The sequence below is a fragment of the Pelodiscus sinensis genome, chromosome 4, assembly GCF_049634645.1.
Source record: "Pelodiscus sinensis isolate JC-2024 chromosome 4, ASM4963464v1, whole genome shotgun sequence".
Taxonomy (NCBI): Eukaryota; Metazoa; Chordata; order Testudines; family Trionychidae; genus Pelodiscus; species Pelodiscus sinensis.
This window is the reverse complement of record NC_134714.1, coordinates 100,989,178-101,010,475: the sequence shown is the minus strand read 5'-3', so window position 1 is coordinate 101,010,475 and position 21,298 is coordinate 100,989,178. Positions and strand designations below refer to the sequence as shown.

Genomic DNA, 21,298 nt, shown 5'->3' with positions numbered 1-21,298 from the left:
GCCCCCCACCCTCCTCTGCTGTCCTGGCTCCTGCCCTTCGCACTCTGCTTGGCCCTTTGGGGACCTGCGTTCCTCCCCCGCACCAGCCCTTCTCTTCCCCCTATGCCCACCCCTCCGCTAGATGGAGGGGTTCACCTGTAGCTACCCCTCCCTATGCCCTCTCCTAACACCTTCCTCTGTCCACCTGCCCTGCCTCTGTCCTCTGGTGCCCGTCCTTCCCCTCCAGTGTCTGCCCTTCTGCTTCACCCCCACAATCCCCTGGCACCTGCATCTTCCTGGTGCCTCTCCATTCCCTCACTGCCCCTGTCCTACTTGCCCTCTTTCTCCTTGGGGCCCACCTCCTCACCAGCCTCTGACCCAGTTCCCGACATGCCCCTCTGCACCCTCACACATGACTTGCTCCATTCCCTGGCTTCGTCATGCCCACCCCTACTTTCAACCCCTCTTCTCCCAGCACCCACTCCTCCCCTCTTCTCTTCCTTCCTCTTGTTCCCATTGTCCCTCCTCTTTCCTCTCCCAGCATCACCCTGTCCCCTCCTTTCTCCCACCTCCACTGACATCTTCCCTCCTTTCCCCCCTCCTGCCCTTTTTTTCATTGTTTCCTCTTGGCCCCCTGGCATTTGTCTCTTCTCCATGCTGCCCCTTGGTGCCTTCCCATTTCTTCTCCTACCCTGCCCCCACATCATAAGCCCCTTCCTCTACTCACCCCCTTTCCCCTTAGATCTCCCCCTGCTCCTTCCCTCACCTTCTGCCAATTTCTGGGGGCTGGATCTGGGGTCATGGCACTATTTTCAGTATCATGGTCCCGGCCCCAGCTGCTCCCAGGATAGGACCATGTGTTGGGACTACAGCAGAGGCTGTCCACGGTGCTATTTTTAGTACCATGATCCCAGTCCCCACGGGCAGCCCAACTCCTGCTGGAATCAAGCAGCAGCGACACAAGGCCAGTTCTGGGATACTGGGACAGAACATTTAAATTCAGAACTGCCCTGGAAAAATCAGGACATATGTTCAGCATATCTATAGAGTTGAACATATCTGGAAGTCGAGGCTCTGAACATATCTGGAAGTCGAGGCTCTATCCATTCAAGTGTATTTACACTGACAGGGTCTCTCTTTTTAACCAAGTTAAACACAGTCTGGGTATGTCTACACTACCCTGCTAGTTCGAACTAGTGGGGTAATGTAGGCATACCGCACTTGCAAATGAAGCCCGGGATTTGAATTTCCCAGGCTTCATTTGCATAAGCGGGGAGCAGCCATTTTTAAAACCCTGCTGGTTCGAACCCCGTGCAGCACGGCTACACGGGGCTCGAACTAGGTAGTTTGGACTAGGATTCCTATTCCGAACTACAGGTACACCTCGTTCGAGCCACGCTGCACGGGGTTCGAACCAGCAGGGTTTTAAAAATGGCGGCTCCCCGCTTATGCAAATGAAGCCCGGGAAATTCAAATCCCGGGCTTCATTTGCAAGTGCGGTATGCCTACATTACCCTCCTAGTTCGAACTAGGAGGGTAGTGTAGACATACCCTCTGACTTTTCTGCAGTCCCACAATAACTGCAAGCATTGTTGTTGATCATCGCTCATATTTCCACCATTTAGTGTTAACACAATTTGTGACCCTCACAACAGCCAAACTGGTTACAAGGGCAAAACACCATTCTAACAGTTGAATATCTAACACATCTAAGCAAAGCAGGGGCAAACCTCATTTACATAAACACCCCAGCTGGCTGTAATGGAAGCACTGATTCACACCCTGCTAACATATGAATTGAGATTCAGTTAAATTACCCCTTGTTTAATGAGTATTTTTGGGGTGGTCACACAATAGAGGTTTAACATAGTCTGCAAATATTAGATGGAAGACAGGAAAGGGACGTCATGAAATGAACGTGACACTTGCAAGTCATGTCATTCAATGAATTATTGGAAGTTGCTCAAATCAACAGTGATGAGGCACATATGAGAACCTGTACAAAATAGATTAAAAAGGCTAATTTTCAGGATCTCAGACCGGCTCCTCCAAAGGTCCAATGAGAATTTTACTATCAACTTTGATTTGAATAGAATCGGTCTTCAGTTTTTTCAATCTGAGATCTATTCTTCAGATATGGGGAACATAATTGTTATAGTACTAATGGTTTTGCTTTTTATTCAATAACAAAGAATTGGGTGGTGTGGTATCTCTTTAAAACATACGGTGGCTACCTTTATGGGCCAGATCCTGAGCTGACATAAATTGGAACAGGTTTGTTGACTTCACCATAGGAGTGATGAATTAGTATCAGCTGGGGATCACGCTCCAGGTGCCTAAACTTATAATGACAGCCACTACAGCAAGGAAGCTGAGTTAAAATGCAGAATAATCTACTGCTCTGCTGCACAGGTGTTTTCTTTTAGCAGCCATTTTAAAACTTTGCAATATTTCTGTAAGTTAAGATAATTTAACATTAATTACCAGTCTGGTAAAACATTTAACTACTGAAATTCTTACTGTTACATAAAATATGATCAGTAGTAGAGCTGATGCAACAGCTTTGCTCTCTGTGCTGCTCACTAATATGAGTGCTTTGCTGCCATATGCAGGCAAGACAGAAGGATTTCCAGACTACTCAAGTTTTCAAGACAACAGCTAAATTCTGTGAAGATCTGATACCTCACCTCATCTGCTCAAGCAGTTCTACCTTTACAATGGATTTCTCCCTGGCCTCTAGCAACCTTATGACTTCAGGGTGGCTTACAGTTTTCCAAGTAAAGATTAAAGTTTCTTTGAATGTGGCTTTTGGACAGTAAGCTCTTCATTTTGTATTTAGAAAACTCAGGATATGTACGTTAAGGGATGCATTTCATGGGACCATATTCATTTTAATCCCTTGCATCTTTTTAAATATATCTACAGCCTGTAAATTTAGCATCATTGTGTTTTTGTTTTGTTTGTTGGTTTATTTTACTGGGCCTATTTGCCTTTCACTTGTTTACATCAGTTTAACTCTATTGATTTGCAATGACTTTCATCTAAGTGAAAAGAGAATCAGGTCTTTTATGTTTGCTTTGAAACCACACTTTTATGAATTGTTAATAGATAGCTTTAAATCAGTCATATTCATCTATTAGTTTCTGTTAGCCTGCCCTCTTTAGTAGTTACTCAGTCTGCAATGGGAGTATCGACTGGAAGGACTGAGAAAGGACTGCAGGATTTGCCCCAATATTTTTCTATGTAACATTTGACCATATAATAAAAATAGTTGTACAATTAAATGACTGCATGAACATTTGTAGAGTCTAACTGCTTGGGGGGGAGGGAGGGTTAGGACTCCGGCTTACTTCATAGATTCCAACATCAGAGACGACCATTGTGATCATCTCATCTGACCTCCTGTTTAAAACAGGCCATGGAACTCCCTCAAAAAACCTCTCAGATTAGATTTTTTTGGAAAAACATCCAATTGTGATTTTAAAATTGCCAGTGATGGAGAATTCATTGATACAATTGATAAATTGTTCCAGAGGCTACTTACTCTCGCTGTTAAAGAACTATGCTTACTTCCAGTCTGAATATGTCAAATAGGGATGTGCATGGGTAACCGGTTAACCCAGTAAGCATCACCCTTACCAGATGATGTTTACTGTGTAATGGTTAACTGGTTACCCAAGAGCAGCCCCTGACCCGCAGGGCTGCTCCACCCCTGGCAGCCAGCCCTGTGTGGCGGGGGCTGGGAGCCAGCGGCAGCCCCAGTGTGAGGTTTGGGGGGGGGGAAAGCAGTGAGAGCCCACTTAGCCGGTTAACCAGTTAAATGTTAGCTCGACCTAATGTTGAACCGGATAACTGATTCACCAGCATTTTACATCCCTAGCGTCAAAAGCAGCTCCCAGCCATTGGGTCATGTTATACATTTCTCTTCTAGACAGAAGAGCCCATTATTAAATAGTTGTTTCCCTCTAGATTCTTGTAGACTGTAATCAAGTCACTCCTTCACCTTCTCTTTAAAGCTCCATCCATTTTGCACATTGCTATAAAGCATATTGTCTAATCTTTTCATTATTCTTGTGGCTTTTCTCTTAACTCTCCAATTTATCAACATCCTTGACTTGTGGGCACAGAACTGGACACAGTATTTCAGTGGTTGACACACCAGTGCCACATATGAAGGTAAGAACTTCTCTACTCGTACATGAGATTCCTGTTTGTGCGTCCCAGAATCGTATTTGCTCTTTTGTCCACAGTGTCTCACTACCAGCTCATGTTCACCTGATTATCCACCATGACCCCAAATCTTTTTCAGAGCCATGGCTTCGCAGGGTAGTCCTCCATCCTGTAAGTACGGCCTATATTCTTTTTTCCTAGATGAATACTTTTTACAGATAGCTATAAAAAGCATATTGTTTATTTGCATCTAGTTTACCAAGTGATCCAGATTGCTTTGAACCAGTGAATTCTCCTCTCTGCTGTTTACCACCCTTCCAATTTTAAAGTCATCTGCAAACTTTATCAATGATGATTTTATTTTTTCTTTCAGGCCATTGATAAAAATGATAAATAGCAAAAGACCAAGAACTGATCCTGAAGGACATCACTGAAAACACCTGCTCACTGATGAGTCACATTTGCAATTACATTAGCCAGTTTTTAACCAATTTATTGTGTGCCAGCTTTAGAATGTTCCAGCTTTAATCAGAATGACCGTGGTGTCAAGTTAAATGACTTACAGGAGTCTAAGTCTGTTACACCAACACTATTAACTTTATCAACCAAACTTTAAAGCTCATAAAAAAATTCAAGTTAGTTTGAACAGGAACTATTTTTCATAAACCCAAGATGATTTGCATTCATTATAATACCCTTCTTTAATTCTTTGCTAATTGAGTCCCATATCAGCTACTCCATTTGGAGAATGTGTAGATTGCAAGGTACATCAAAGAAGCGTAAGATGTAGGATTGTCACTGTCGAAATTACAACTGCTCACCCTGCTTTATTCCAAAAGTTTGAACACATGCATAATTGATTGCATCAGCTCAACAAGTAATGAGAAAAGTTCCTCGCATTACTTAACTAATTTAAAAGCATTTCAAGGGGGAGATATTTTAAATAAAGAGCCTAGAATCACATGCTGAACTGATGCACTGATGCTGACTAATTTTCATAAGCAAATACCCTAACAAGGTGATCCTTGTAAATCTGATATTTTCACATGAAAACAGCAGTTGTTTATCTAATGCCCAAATAACTATGGCCATGCACAAATACCCAATTTGCTGGTGAAATTTCAGTCACTGTCAAAGCAAATTAGCTGCACAATTTCTCATGCATTTTTTAACATGGCAGAGTGTTTGAAAATCTGCATTCAAAAGTCAGTTTAGAAAAGATCCTAAATATAATGGCAAGGTATTTTTTATTTTAAGGAATAATCAAGCCAAAGAAGAGTTATTTTAACCACTGTACCAAGAAAAATAGAAAGCAGGATAAGAGATGTCCTGATGGTAGGGAGGTGGGATGGGTTCTGGAGAAGCCTAGTGGATAGGGAGATAGGTTTGAGTCTAGTGCAGGATGGTGGTGGGCTCGAGTCCCCTGCCACCTCCAACACCAGCTTCCCCAGGTATGGAGCAGGCAATGCCATTAGGAAGGCAGGATAAAGGATGTCCTGTAGGTGGGATGGGTACTGGAGTGGCCTAGTGGATAAGATCCTGGGTTCCTGCTGCTTTCTCAGTGACCCTGAAAGAGGTACACCAGATCAGAGGATGAGCTCCCATCTCCACCCGGTGCACAGCCAGGTTAGTGAGCACAGGCTGGGAGAACAGTTGCTGGTAGGAACACAGCACCTCTCTGATCTGTGCCTGCTGGGCCGGGGTTAGCTGGTCAAAGAGGGGAATTGACTCCAGCGAGGTGCCAGCCTCAGCCTCTGGGAGGAGACCCACCAGGGCCCTCACTGCCCACGCATGGCCAGCACCCTCTCTGTGCCGGTACAGCTTCATCATGTTGACATGGTGCACCTGCTGACAGTGGCCCAGGTTGGACAGCTCCACTATATAGTTTACCTCATTTATATATGTGTGTGTGTGTGTGTGTGTGTGTGAGCACGTGCATGTGGGGGGGATGGGAATGACATACATCTGCTCCAGCAGCCCCACCAGGTTGTATGTGTCCCTGGTGGTGGTGACCCCAGCTCCTTCCCCCTCTTGTGGAGATATTCCCTCAGCAAGCTGACCACCTCCTTGTAGGTGGCACCAGGGGACTTGCGCAGGCCCTGGAACCATGTCCGGTACGCCTCGGGGGTCAGCTCAAACTTCAGCAGCAAGGCCTGTTTGAACAGCTCATTGTCCTGGTCTCAATCCCATCCACCTGGCTAAATGTCACTATGGCCTTGGGCCCCAGCAGGGGGGTCAGGTTGCGAAGCCTGTCTGCAGGGTCGATCCGGTGCAGGTCACAAGCCCTCTCGAAGGCTGTGAAGAAGGCATCCATGTCATCCCTCTCCCTAAATGGGGGAAGCAGCTTGGAGTCCAGCTTCCCCCCAGAACTGCCATCTCAGGGCCCTTCCTCACTTACCCCCAGGCAGGTCCTCTTGGTCTGTCACTCCAGCTCCAGCCACAGCTCATGCTCCCACTGCTGGACACAGTTTTCTCACTCTCTCAGCCTCTGCTCCTCCAGCTCCAGCTCGCTTCTCCGGGGAGAACCCAGATTAGGGCTCCCCTGCACTAGCTGGGGAGTCAGCTCTGACAGAATCCTGGCTTCTATACTGGCTACCCCTCCTCCCCCCCGGCTGCTCCCTGGCTCTTCGGGCATCCCAGGAGCCCTGCTTGGAACCGGAATCTGTAGCACCAACTGGTCATTCTCCACAAGCTGAGCTATTAGCTGCTCCTTAGAGAGGCCCTCCCCCCACACTCAGCCCCCTGCCCCTACACAGACATGCCAGGTCACTCTTATTGAGCTGGACATAGGCCATTTCCCTGCTGGTTCCTTCAACACGTTCGTTCGTTTCTGGCTAGCACTCTTTGCACTGCGCCTGTGCAGCCAACGGTCTACAGGGTGCACTGCCAAACCACCCTCTGCTGCCACATTGTCACAACTCACAGGTCGTGCCCACACTCAGCCCCTTACCCCCCCCCCTAGTGTGGCAGCTCCTTCTCGGGGATCTCATTCCACTCCAGCAGCAGTGGGTCAGCCCTTTCTCACGGAGTCCACTCCAGTGTGGCGACCCTCTCTTGGGGTGCCCACTCCACTCCAGTGGCAGTGAGACAGCCCTTTCTCAGGGCCTTCCTCATGCCTGCCTCTGCCATGGACCCTTTCGGGGGGGTCCACTCCCTCTGGACCCCCGGGGCCTCCACTCCCAGAGGGACTAATGCCACCCTGTTCTCTAGACCAGAGTGACTCTCAGCCAGCACAAAACAGAAGGGTTTATTGAGCTTTGAACGCAGCAAAGGATCTCTCAGGCCTGTAGGCCTGGGCCCTCAGCCTGCACATTAGTCTCCCTGCAGCCAGCTGAGTCCTGCCTGCTCTGGTCTTTGTCCTGATCAGCCCCACACTCTTCCAGAAGAGCCTCCAATATCCCTAGCAACAGCCCCTCCCCAGTCCATTGTCTTCTCTCCAGGTAACAGGGTCACCTGGGCCCCTCTATTCGCTGCCTCCCCCTCTCCTCCAATGGGTTCTGGAGTGGGCTGGAGATAGGGTGTTTGCATGGGGAACGCAGGATGGTGTGCTATAGTCCTGTCCACCCTTGGAGCAGCCGGACAGCTAACAGCAGTTTCCCCAGGGATAGAGCAGGCTCTGATACTAGGAAGGCAGAATAAGGAATGTCCTGAAGGTATGGTGGTGGGATGGGTTCTGGAGTGGCCTAGTGGAGAGGGCATTCATCTGGGCAGCATAGGGTGGTGGGTTGGATTTGTCCCTCATCCTTCCCCTCACCCGCCCCTCCTCCCTCCAAGACCTGCCTTCCCAGGGATGGAGCAGGCTCTGGTATTAGGAAAACCAGAAAAAGGATGTCCAGGAAGTGGGCTGGGTTCTGGAGTGGCCTAGTGAATAGAGCAATTGCCTGGGGAGCGCAAGGTGGTGGGCTCAAGTCCTGCCTGCTCAATGCTGTTAGTGGCACCCTCCCCTGCCCATCCTGGAAGTGACCAGACAGCCAACACAGGATAAGAGACTCTCTGGAGGTGGAATGTGATCTGGAGTGGGATAGGGCATTTGCCTGGGGGAGCACAAGGTGGTGGGTTTGAGTCTCTTCCCCCACTTCTGCCTACCCAGGCAGCTGCAGGAGGGCCAACACTCTTTGCCCCAGAGATGGTGTCCCCAGGCTGCACCAGGCTGCACTTGGCATTTCAAAGAGCCAGCTCTGCATGGAGTCCGAGATCAGCTGGGGACTCCCCCACTGACCCTGGGCTCGGTGTAGCGCTGCTGCTTTGAAACACCACGTGGAGCCTGACACTGGGATCTCTGTGGTGTTTCAAAGCAGTAGGGCTGCAGGGGACTCCCCTGATGACTCCAGGCTCCACATGAGCTGCTGCTTTGAAATGCCGTGGGGAGCAGAGTCAACAAGGGGCTGCCCCATGCTCCCTGCAGCACCCTCTGCTTTGAAGTGTAGCAACAACCCTAAATTTCCTACTTCCTGTATGTCTAGACCCAGTGTCCTGTGGCTACCTGACCATTACTGTAACTTAATAAGCATACCCTCTGTTGTATAATATCATGCTGAAGCAACCATAGGGTACCATCGACTGGGAGCAAAAGCCAAATTACATGTGCTTTCATTTTTTCATAAATCCCAAATATACTTGTGACTAGATTGACTTGGATAAACTGAGCCACTTGTCAAATATACACATATAGTGGAAAATGTATGTTGCATGTGAATATATATGGGTAGAGCCTGCAGCATCTTGTCATAATTAGGGATATAAGTTGCCCTGGGATACACGAAAGTCATTGATGCTTGTAGGAATGGATGTATTATAAGTCCTCCCATTCCCCACTCATAAGCTGTGCAATCCTCTCCCCCCCTCGCAAATTTGCACATATGGAAATCAGTCGCGGGAAAAAATTCTCCGCTTTAAGTTGTTTTGCTACAAGGCCAAGTTTTTTTGAATGTATCTTGGACTTACAGCAAGGACGGCCTGTAATTGATAAGCAAGAGTTACCGAAACTGCTACATGGCTACACACAGCTCCTGGTCTGGCTCCCTGGGAGTTGGGACCTGCCTGTAGCAGAGGCGGCAGTGCAGGGCAGCAGCTGGTTCCCTGGGAACATGGTGGCAGGTGGGAGCCAGGGCACTCCATGCCCTGGTTCCCAAGGAGCTGGCTGCTGCCCCGCATGTAACTGCTGAAATATTCAGTGATTACATGGTTAATCATTTACTCACATTTTAACATCCCTACTTGTAACCATGGAGATCAGCCACTATACGTGGCAGTAGGAATTGTTCATTGATAAAAGAGTATTCCCTGTTTAAGCTGCAACAAAGCAGAAATATTCTGTCCGGTAGAAATACTGATGATTATCTATCTTAATTTTTTAACAGTAAGGGTTTGGAATAGGGATGTTAAATATTGAGTAAGCAGCTAATTGCGTAGTTGATGGAATTTCCATTGACTACTCAATTAGTCGATAAGGGATGGGGTGGGGCGCTCACTATTCCTGCTGTGCCTCTGCCTTTTAAATGTATTAGGAGCTGCCCATGGCTCTTACTGACTTTAAAAGGCGCAGCAGGGAAACAAGGGTGAGTGGGGCCTGCTTGAGTCCCCACATGCCCTGGGTTCCCACTGCACCGCCTCTGAGGGGCTCTTGCTACATTTCAAAGGCAGAGGTGCAGCAGTCGGACCGGTGCAAGCAGGGACTGATTCACTGCCCACTCGCACCATTTCCCACCGCACCTCTGCCTCCCTTGGCACCTGGCTCCCTGCTCCCCTCCCTTGCTGAGATCATCCTGGGAGTAACCGGTACTGGGTGAAGCAACTAGTCGAGTAGTGACTCAACTATCCAATAAGACTATGCTTATTGGGTAGTCAACTAGTCGCTTACATCCCTAGTCTGGAATTACAGATTTAGGCACGGCATTTCTTTATTGGCATGAACTGGAAAGACATAATACTCACAATGGGCAAAGTGTTTTTCCAGTATCTGAAGTGACTCTGGAAGAAAGGGGCCAAAGATCCATCTACTGATAATGTCCACAGTGTGCACAAAAAATGAACCAAAAAGCCTACCTGGTATACTTCAGCAATTTATTTCATGGTTGTAAAAGGAATTTTTAGTATTGTTGTTGTCCTCACATATGTGGGGTTTGTGTATTGGATACTCCTGATAGTGGCATGATAATCATGGATTACATAAATATACATATTAAAGGATCTAGAATGTATTTGTAATAGTAGCATTTATCTGATTAGACTTAAAAGTAGTGAAGAATGGTTCTAGGATTTGTATGACTAGATGATGATGTAACTTATAGTAAGGCATTTGATATGGTCTCGCATGATCTTCTTATCAATAAACTAGGCAAATACAACTTAGATGGAGTTACTGTAAGGTGGGTGCATAACTGGCTGGGTAACCGTTCTCAGAGGGAAGTTATTAACAGTTCACAGTCCTCCTGGAAAGGCATAACAAGTGGGGTTCCACAGGGGTCTGTTTTGGGACCGGTTCTGTTCAATATCTTCATCAATTATTTAGATATCGGCAGAAAGAATATGCTTATTAAGTTTGCAGATGATACCAAGTTGCGAGGGGTTGCAACTGCTTTGGAGGATAGGGTCATAATTCAAAATGATCTGGACAAATTGGAAAAATGGTCTCAGGTAAACAGGATGAAGTTTAATAAGGACAAATGCAAAGTGCTCCATGTAGGAAGGAACAATCAGTCTCACACATATAGAATGGGAAGCGACTGTCTAGGAAGGAGTACGGGAGAAAGGGACCTAGGGGTTATAGGGGACTGCAAGCTAAATATGAGTCAGTGCAATGCTGTTGCAAAAAAAGCAAATATGATTCTAGGATGCATTAATAGGTGTGTTGTGAGCAAGACACGAGAAGTCATTCTTCCACTCTACTCTGTGCTGATTAGGCCTCAGTTGGAGTATTGTGTCCAGTTCTGGGCACCACATTTCAAGAAAGTGGAGAAATTGGAGAAGATCCAGCAAATTTCTTTGTTTCAGTCTTCATGGCTGAGGATGTTAGGGAGATTCCCAAATCTGCACTGTCCTTTGTGGGTGATAAATATGAGGAACTGTTCCGGATTGACGTGTCATTAGAGGAGGTTTTGGAACAAATAGAAAAACTTAATGTTAACAAATCTCCAGGACCAGATGGCATTCATCCAAGGGTTCTAAAAGAACTCAAATGGGAAATTGCTGAACTATTATCGATGGTTTGTAACCTATCGTTTAAATTGGCTTCCGTACCTAATGACTGGAAAGTAGCCAACGTGACACCAATATTTAAAAAGGGCTCTAGAGGCGATCCTGGCAATTATAGACTGGTAAGTCTAACTTCACTACTGGGCAAATTAGTCAAAACAATATTAAAGAATAAAATTGTGAGGCATGTAGAAGAAAATAATTTGTTGGACAAAAGTCAACATGGTTTCTGTAAAGGGAAATCATGTCTTACTAATCTATTAAGTTCTTTGAAGGGGTTAACAAACACGCAGACAAGGGGGATCCAGTAGCTATAGTATACTTAGATTTTCAGAAAGCCTTTGACAAGGTCCATCACCAAAGGCTCTTGTATAAATTACATGGCCATGGGATAAGAGGGAAGGTCCTTTCATGGATAGAGAACTGGTTAAAAGAAAGGAAACAAAGGGTAGGAATAAATGGTAAATTTTCAGAATGGAGAGGTGTCCCCCAAGGGTCAGTCCTGGGACCAATCCTTTTCAACTTATTCATAAATGATCTGGAGAAAGGGGTAAGCAGTGAGGTGGTAAAGTTTGCGGATGATACTAAAGTATTTAGGATAGTCAAGACAGAAGTGGACTGTGAGGGACTCCAAAGAGATCTCATCAAACTGAGTGATTGGGCAACAAAATGGCACATGAAATGTAATGTGGATAAGCGAGAAAAATAACCCCAACTATACATAAAGTATGATGGGGGCTAATTTGGCTATGACAAATCAGGAAAGAGATCTTGGAGTTATGGTGGACAGTTCTCTGAAAACGTCCACACAGTGTGCAGCAGCGGTCAAAAAGGCAAATAGGATGTTAGTAATTATTAAAAAAGGGATAGAAAAATAAGACCCAGAATATCTTACTGCCCCTGTATAAAACTATGGTACACCCACATCTTGAATACTGTGTACAGATGTGGTTTCCTCACCTCAAAAAAGATATTGTGGCCTTGGAAAGGGTTCAGAAAAGGGCAACTTAAATGATTAGGGGTTTGGAACGGGTCCCATATGAAGAGAGGTTAAAGTGACTGGGACTTTTCTTTTTAGAAAAGAGGAAACTGAGGGGGGATATGATAGAGGTATATAAAATCATGAGTGGTATGGAGAGGGCGGATAAAGAAAAGTTATTTATTAGTTCCCATAATAGAAGAACTAGAGGACACCAAATTAAATTAATGGGTAGCAGGTTTAGAACTAATAAAATAAAGTTCTTCACAAAGCGTGTAGTCAACCTGTGGAACTCCTTGCCAGAGGAGGCTGTGAAGGCTAGGATTATAACAAAGTTTAAAGAGAAGCTAGATAATTTCATGGAGGTTAGGTCCATAAAAGGCTATTAGCCAGGGGATAGAAGTGGTGTCCCTGGCCTCTGTTTGTCAGAGGCTGGAGAAGGATGGCAGGAGACAAATCACTTGATAATTGTCTTCAGTCCACCCTCTCTGGGGCACCTGGTGCTGGCCACTGTCGGCAGACAGGCTACTGGGCTAGATGGACCTTTGGTCTGACCCAGTATGGCCGTTCTTATGTTCTAAAGAGCAACAAGAATGATTAAAGGTCTAGAGATCATGACCTATGAAAGAAGACTGAAAGAATTAGGCTTGTTTAGCTTGGAAAAGAGAAGATTGAGAGGGGGACATGATAGTGGTTTTCAGGAATCTAAACGGGTGTCACAAGGAGGAGAGAGAAAAATTGTTCTTCCTGGCCTCTGAGGATAGAACAAGAAGCAATGGGTTTAAACTGCAGCAAGGGAGGTTTAGGTTGGACATTAGCAAAAAGTTCCTAACTGCCAGAGTGGTTAAACACTGGAATAAATTGCCCAGGGAGGTTGTGGAATCTCCATCTCTGGAGATATTTAAGAGTAGGTTAGATAAATGTCTATCGGGGAGGGTCTAGACAGTATTTGGTCCTGCCATGAAGGCAGGGAACTGGAGTCGGTGGCCTCTCGAGGTCCCTTCCAGTCCTAGTATTCTATGATTCTATAGTCCAATGCGATTTACCTATCATGGCTAACTTCTAATGCTCTTATTGGCATTATATTGCATATGTTTTCTCTTTCCCCTGAATGGGATAATTAGATTGTAACTCTTTCTCCCTAGGCCAACATGTTTACCTCGCTTCCAAAATCAGTGGTAATCTTGTCATTCAGGCCTACACCCCAGTTTCGAGTGATGAAGTAAAAGATTATGTTGACTTAATTATAAAGGTAAATATTTGTAGCCTTTTTGTTTACAGACAATTGAATCTAACTGGACAGGCTTACTATCTGAGTGTCAACGGTAATGCTTGCCTTAGGAAGGAGCAGATTGGATTTCAGTGACATTTTAAAATGCTGTCTAATACAGTAGTTTTTGTCCAAAATGTAACCTTCTTTAAGAAAGAGTGTGATGTAGTGGGGGTGGTATTACACTCAGTCTTTGCTGTATTGGGTTGTGTGTGTGTGTGGGGGGGTATACCTCAGGTCCCCCCATCCCGGCAGCACTCTCTGCATGAGAAGGGAGAGGCTGAGCATGACTCACTGCAGATGTGTATTGGGCCCAGACACCTGAGGGCCAGACACAGGAGATAACTCCTGGCCAGGAAGGGAGACAAAGGATAGGTGGGGCTGCACCATGCTGGGGGGTAGGGCCTGTGAGAAGAATCTGTCTTGGCTGGGCTACAATGAGAGATGAGCCTGAGATCAGGACCTGGGAGCCCCTTGCCTCCGAGGCTATGTCTACATTGGCATGATTTTGTGCAAAAACTCTTCCAGAAGAGAGCGTCTACACTGGCATGTGCCTTTGCGCAAGAGATTTGCTTTTGCACAAGAGCATCCATGGCAGTGTAGACGCTCTCTTGTGCAAGAAATTCATGTTGCCTGTCTACACTGGCCTTTTGTGCAAGAACAGTTGCGCAAGAAGGCTTATTCCTGAGCGGGAGCATCATAGTTCTTGCGCAAGAAGCACTGATTTCACACATTAGAACATCAGTGTCTTGCGCAAGAACTCCTCTCCAGTGTAGACAGGCAGCATGTTTTTGCAGAAAAGTGGCCGTGTTTGTGTAAAATCATGTCAATGTAGACACAGCCCGAGAGAATAATGCTGCCTGCCCTGGCTCCTGTGTTAACATCAATCCCTTGCTACACTGTGTGCCTGTGAACCAGTAGACCATCTATTCTACCTGCTAGCTGATAATCACATCTGGCTGCAGGTGGGGGTGCAGGGTCAGGGACCCCCTCTCCAACACTCCATGACAGAGTGATTTGATGGCCAAAATCCTCCAGGTTATTATTTATTTTAAAGTGGTGCTGGAAGGTGCTGGATATTAGACATGGAGCATGAAGCCCATTTATCTGGTGCACAGGGACAGCCAGGGATAATGCACACTCCCCGCTGTGGCTCACTGCCAATGCCTGGCCTGAGGGGGGTGTCTTTTGGATGCCTTTTTCTTCAAGGACTTGGGGAGGGAGGAGCGACACTGCAGAAAAACCTGTCAATTGTCAGAGCAGTTCTTTGGAAGTTGGAACACCAGTTTATTTGAGAGGAACCCCTCTAATAAATCAGCCAGGAGGACTTGGCGAGGGAGCAGACCATTGTTCCTATTTTGGCACCGTGTCGAACAGGGATGCCAACATGCAGTTGACTACACGATTAACTGATGAGCCTGGGCAATGACCCACAACAGGTGGCAGCAGAGGGATGGGATCAGAAGTGGCAAGGGGGCCCAGTGGGGAGCTGCCTGCTCTCTCACCCCCCGTGCTCTGGTAGAGAGGCTGCAGTGTGGGGAGGGAGGAGGGGCAGGTGGGAGCTGGTACACATAGGAAGTGGCTTTCAAGCCAGTTCCCCATGCTGCTGCTCCTTAATCAGAAGCAGTGCGGGGAGGTGAGGTGGGGGGCAGGAGCCAGTGCTCACCTTGATCCAGCTTTTAAGCCAGCTCCCCGCGAGTATCAGCTTCTGTCCAGCCCCCCACTCCCAGCATAGCATATGTAACCGCTATAGTTCCAAGCGGTTACATGTTTAAACAAATTCCTGATAGTTAACACCTCTAGTAGCCAATACATTGGAGCCGGGAGCTCTTCCCTGCTATTTTTTCAGCAATGATTAGCTAAAGGCAGCTCAGCCTAAAACTATGCTGCTGCTATTGACAGTTTCTGTTAGCAGAAAATAAGTGTCAGATTCAGCTATACCTGAGGCTTCTTCTCTAAGTTTCAAAGTTGTTCTAATGAGATGTATTATTTGGAGAAGATCGTAGGAGCAGAGTCCTCTACAAAGCTTGTAGAAAGATCTGGGGGCTGGTTGAGCTCTCATACTAGGATAAATTAGTCTAACTACTGACTTCAGTGTAAAATCCATGCAAAATCTGAATCAGGCCAAAGTTGCTTTATCCAGGAGCTGAAATGGGTACCCAGTATGGGAAAACAGCACAGACACTTTAAGGCTGGGAACCTAATGACTGAAGAGTTCATTGCTAGAACTGGTCAGGAATTTTTCAGTGAAACATTTTTAATTGAAATGCTGATTCACTGAAACCCAAACTTTTAGCAGGAAAAGATGAGGATCAACAACATTTTAATCAGAAAAGTTTTCAATATTTTTGGGATGTGTGTGCAGGTCTCTGTTTTTGTCTAAATTTGTTTTGAAAGGCTTCACATTCATTTTGATGCTGAACAGGAAAACTTCTGAACTTTAAAAATGTTCAATGGGAGAGAAAATTTTCTTTTGCTCACCTCTATTTATCATGGGAAGGCTTCCAAAAGAGGTGTTTCAAAGGAAACATTTGGAGGAGGAGAGGAAGCCTTTGATTGCTGAAACTGGGCTATTCTGAGTGCAGAGAATGAGTAAAGGTTGTGAGATGAGAGCAGAGACAGAGACCGAGGAAGTTGTGCAGAGCCATGAGAATGTGTGAGGAGCCTGAAATTAATGAAGGAGGAATCCCTCAAGAGGATTCTAGGCATAGCAGGAGTGGAATGTTGCCAGCATGCAAGACACTTTGGGGATGTCTACACTACCACCCTAGTTCGAACTAGGGTGGTAATGTAGGCAACCGGAGTTGCAAATGAAGCCCAGGATTTGAATTTCCTGGGCTTCATTTGCATATTGCCGGGCGCCGCCATTTTTAAAGAAGTCTGAAGCACAAAGAAAGTTTGTAAAACATCTTGGGATGATAGCTGGAGCAGCAGGTGAAACTGTTGTGCTGATGGCAAGTACCTCACAAGAGAGCTTTAGAGAGTTTTGATGATTATGGAGACATTTTCTGTTTACTTTGTAACTGAAGGGTGTCTCAGTTGAATTTGTTGCTGAATAGTGCTCCCATTGGTACATGGATGTAATATTTCAACATTCCATTTGGTTAAAATTAACATATGATTTTAAAGTTCCTGAACATTGTGGAATTCCTCTCCTTTATACTAAGATATTCAGGGCTTAGACTGTTTTTTTCTGTTTTTTACAGTCCTAGGATAATAGGCACCTTAGTCTACTGGCAAATGTGGGGCATTGCCACGGCATTGATAAATTATAACAACATAGAAAAGGAGCAGTGTGCTCTGAGCTTAAGCCTGAGAGCCAGAATCACATGAGTTCTGTCATGGCTCTTGAAATAAAATACAGGACTATGTAGCACTTTGTGAAACAAAGAAACAGTTTTTGTGAAAAAACAGTTTCTTGCCATTTCAACCAGAAAGGACACTGTCTCAATGACCTAATTACATGCATCCTACTCCAGAAGACTTTCAAATCTGCACTTGAAAGGGAATCCTCTGAACTGTCATTCATGCTAAAATTCGACACTCTCCACGGGGGGTTGAACAAAGACACCAACTACTTTACCCATTACAAAGATAGCTTCCCCAATTATCACTTCTAATACCATTAGCTCACAGACATCTACCTTTCCCCACCTCTAATACCATTAACTCACAGACATTTACCTTCCTTCTCCCTCCCCCCCATATCTTCCTTCTGTTCTGAAATACGATTTGTCCTTTTCATATGTGTTCATTTTTTTTAATTGTATCCTTTGGTACAATTAATCTGGTTGTGACTATTTTCTTCCACTATTTGATCTGAGGAAGTGGGTCTGGCCCACGAAAGCTCATCATCTAATAAACCATCTTGTTAGTCTTTAAAGTGCTACATAGTCCTATATTTTGTTTCAGCTACACCAGACTAACACGGCTACATTTCTATCACTATTCATCATGGTTCTTAAGTGACTTGCCCAAGATCACATAATAAATTAGTTTAGCATCTCTGAATCTGTCTCAACCTCAGTACAATGGGGTTATAATATTTACTTTGCCTATCCTTTCAGTGATTATTACTGAATGCTAATAAAGCACTAGGTAAAGTGTTACTTTGTATTTTTTTTGACTAAAAAGAAGACATTTTATAGCTGACATGATCAGAAATTGGGATGTAATGGGCCTGATCTTGTGGCTTCATGCAGACAAAACTGCCACTGAAGTAATCTTTTGTTGTCTAATACTGTGGCTTTCATATGAGCGAAATGGAAAAGCTCATCTGTAATAGTCTTTTGTTTGAATAGGAATAACTCCCACGTTGCAGCTGATCCATCACATCACAAAGGATCCCAGTGATGATACAAAATGTTGCCTCCTTTTTGCTAATCAGGTAAATATGCTGTGTCATTTGTTTGCCCTTTTATTCACCCTACGGACACCATTCAGAGGCCTTTGAGCTGATGATACTGTGATATTTAATTCGGAATGTTAGTCCATGTTACTGTGTTCTGTGACAATTCTGACTTTTTAAACAACAGACTGAAAAAGACATATTACTGAATCTGGTAAGTGGCCAAGGATGGCACTCTTCCATGATATTAAGGGAGGAGGTGTGGGGGTCTGAGATAGAGGTTAGGTGCAGAAGGGAGCTTTGGGTAAGAGATTGGGGTGTGGGATCTGGGAGGGAGTTTGGGTGAAGTAAGGGACTGTATTCTGGAGCAACAGATTGAGGTGAGGAGGGGGGTGCAGGGCCTGAGAGGGGGTTGTGACCTCTGGCAGGAGTACAGAAGGGGGTGTAGGGATGTGGGCTGTGACCAGGGATAGCGGCTTGGGGTGCAAGGTCTGGGAGGGGGTTGTGACCTGAGGAGGGGCATAGGAGGGGATGCAGTTTTTGGGACGGTGTATAGGTGCAGAAGGTTTGGGTTACATGGAGTAGGACAGAGGATTGGGGGGAGGGAGAAAGGGGCTGGGGTGCCAGAGATAGACTTTGGCTGGGAGACCTTACATAGCTCCCAGCCAGCATCCCAGCATATTCCTAAGCCTACCTCTGAGCCCCTGTATGTGCTCAGGGGAGCTGCAGGAGCCATGTTTATTGTTCTGAACTGAATGCTGTGACCCTGGGAATGAGGGGGAGGGGCACTTCACATGCTGCTTGCCCTGCAAACAGGCAGCTGCTATTGGCCAAAACCGGCCAATGGGAGCTACTGGGGGCAGGGGCAGTATGAGAAGCCTGTTTCCCCTCTCTCTAGGCTCTTAGCATTCACAAACACACATGTGGTCCTGCACCCGGCTTTCCTGAGTGCCAGGTGGAGCTGGGGAGCCGGCTGGGGCTCTCGTGGTCAGATCGGGCCCACAGCTCATCTTTTGCCCAGCCCTGGAGTAGAGGTGGATCCCGCTTTTCCATTTATAGCAGGCAGTAGCAACAGCTGCTGTGGAGTCTGCTCCTTCAAGCGGGTGAGTGCTCCACCCCCTTCCCCAGTTGATCAACTGAACCTCTGTGCAGGGCTCAGAAAAGGGATGTGCACCCACGCGGGAGCACAGCTTACAGGGAACCTTGTTCATGACCCTCGACGTATGACTCAAATTTGCTTATTAGAAGGTTGCAATTGCTGACAGCTGTTAGAGGGTTAGCGTCATCACTGACCCCTGCCTCTGGAGTGGTTCTGTTGATGTTATATTGATGAGTATATTTTCTTCTCGTATTTGCAGGATTGTGGATGCCCAGAGATTGGAGAGTTGCTCTAGACTCCTTCATGGAATACAGAACTTTGTTAGTGCTGGCTATGAATAATTTCTGGCCGTTGAATGGAAAGTCTTCTGTGGCTCAATGGATCTCTCAGGGAAAGCTGCAGAATTGAACTATGAGGCCCTTCTCATGACTATGGCTGTTGCGGTAGTCCGATCTGCTATGTCGGCTGTATCTAGGGTGGCACTGCTGTTGAATATTTTAGAATAAAACACTGTTTTTTTTTAAACACTGCACACTTACTCATTGTGGTGCAGTCATTTAAAAATGTTAATAATCAATTGCTAAATATTATTGTGTAGCTTTAACACTTTTAAAAGATTCTCATTTATTTTGAAGGTGAAGTTTATATGCTAGCCATATTATGTCTCTGTGCATTTTAAATGAGATACTTACCCAGTTCTTTGGGTAAGGCACAGAGTACCCCGTGTTTCAAGTACTCTCATTAACTGTTGAAGAGCAGATTGGGGAATTTTAATGTTTATTCATCCAATCCCAGGACCAGCAGCCCAGGTTTATATAAAATGTCCTACACTGAGTCAACATGAAATATAGACCAACATACAACATTTATTCATCGCAGTATGATGGCCCAAAGTTCAGTGTTTGCATTTCCCAAAATTTTCACTTTTATTTTATATATCAAATACAATAGTTAAATGTTCTGTTAGTTTATACTTGAATATTAAAGTCTACAGAACACACACTTAAACTGTTTTTTTTTAAATACAGTATGGCTTGCTTGAAACAGCTCAGGGTGCAAAACTACCCTTCTCTGTTCAGTCAGTGTACACTGAGTCAACATCCATACAAAACAAACATTTAATTAAATGCTCACTGCCAAATTCATCTAAGGTGTTCAGTTAACAGGGAGAATAATCAAGTTTTCATTAATACCACAATACTCATCTCCATTAATTGAATGGGACTTTTGAAATTCCCAACCTATATCAAACAATTCTACAGTCTCCATTCATTAAACATAATTTTTCACAATGGGCAGAGTAGAAATTAGCAGTTAATGAGTTTACATAGGAATCTTGCTGCATGGAATTAACTAGTCTTTATGAGAAGTCAGTTCTATGACCGTCATTCAAGTCTTACTTTGGGTCACACTTTGAAGTTTGTGCAGGAAGGGCTAGACGGAGCCATCTTTACTCACAGGGCACGTCTACGCAGCAGGGCTAAAGCTGAAATAAGCTATGCAACCTGAGCTATGTCAATTACATACTTTAAGTTAAATAGCTTATTTTGGCTTTTGGCGCTGTCTGCACAGCAGGAAGTCTGAGAGAGAGAGAGAGCACTCTTCCTCCGACTTTCCTTACTCCTCATACAATGAGGGTTACAGGAGTTGGAGTAAGAAGTCCTCCAGCCTGACAGTATTTCAACATTATGCTGAAATAACTGCTTGTAGTATAGACGCAGATGTTATTTCAGAATAATATTAATTATTCTGAAATACCACTGCTATGTAGATGTACCCACAGTGAGAAGTTCCTTGTTCTCCAGTTAGTCCTAGGAATAAGGGCTACTACCTCTTATTGATTCTGAGTAACACTTCAATGAAAACAGCTGTACTTTAAGTTATTTTGAAATAAGCATTAAACCTCATTGCAATGAAAAGGTATGAGATCTAACCAATAGCCCACCCTCATACAATGCTTAATTATATATATACAGTAATTCCTCATTTAACACGGTTGATATGTTTCAGAAAATGATCGTGTTAAGGTAAAACGTGTTATGCGGGGTCAATTTTCCCATTGAAAAAAAATGGAAAAGGTGGGGGTTGTGTTTCAAGCGGTGGGGAACGAGGAAACCCAGCTGCCGGTCTGCAAGCTCTGCTGGAGGAGAGGGAGCAAAGCATCCGGCAAGAGGGGGTCTTTGGGGAATGGCATGGCAAGCAGCGAACCCTCCACCACTTTGAAGGGAGGCAGGGGAAGCCCCGGGCAGCCACTGGCGA

The 21,298-nt window shown here is 45.3% G+C and overlaps 1 protein-coding gene and 1 long non-coding RNA gene across 3 annotated transcripts in view; both read left to right on the top strand.

Annotated features, from left to right (window-relative positions):
* The window catches only part of OVCH2 (ovochymase 2), a 39,685-nt gene extending 36,902 nt beyond the window's left edge, over positions 1 to 2,783 (top strand). For both annotated transcript variants that reach the window (XM_075927840.1, XM_075927839.1), the window contains one exon: positions 2,592 to 2,783. In XM_075927840.1, the coding sequence (XP_075783955.1) occupies positions 2,592 to 2,641 (50 nt within the window). In that variant the 3' untranslated portion in view covers positions 2,642 to 2,783. The remainder of the gene's footprint in view (positions 1 to 2,591) is intronic.
* A 10,653-nt stretch (positions 2,784 to 13,436) lies between these two features.
* On the top strand, positions 13,437 to 19,835 carry LOC142829191 (uncharacterized). Its single transcript, XR_012903595.1, has 3 exons — positions 13,437 to 13,574; positions 17,894 to 17,979; positions 19,299 to 19,835. It is a non-coding gene; the product is annotated as an uncharacterized LOC142829191 (long non-coding RNA).
* Positions 19,836 to 21,298: the final 1,463 nt, after the last annotated feature.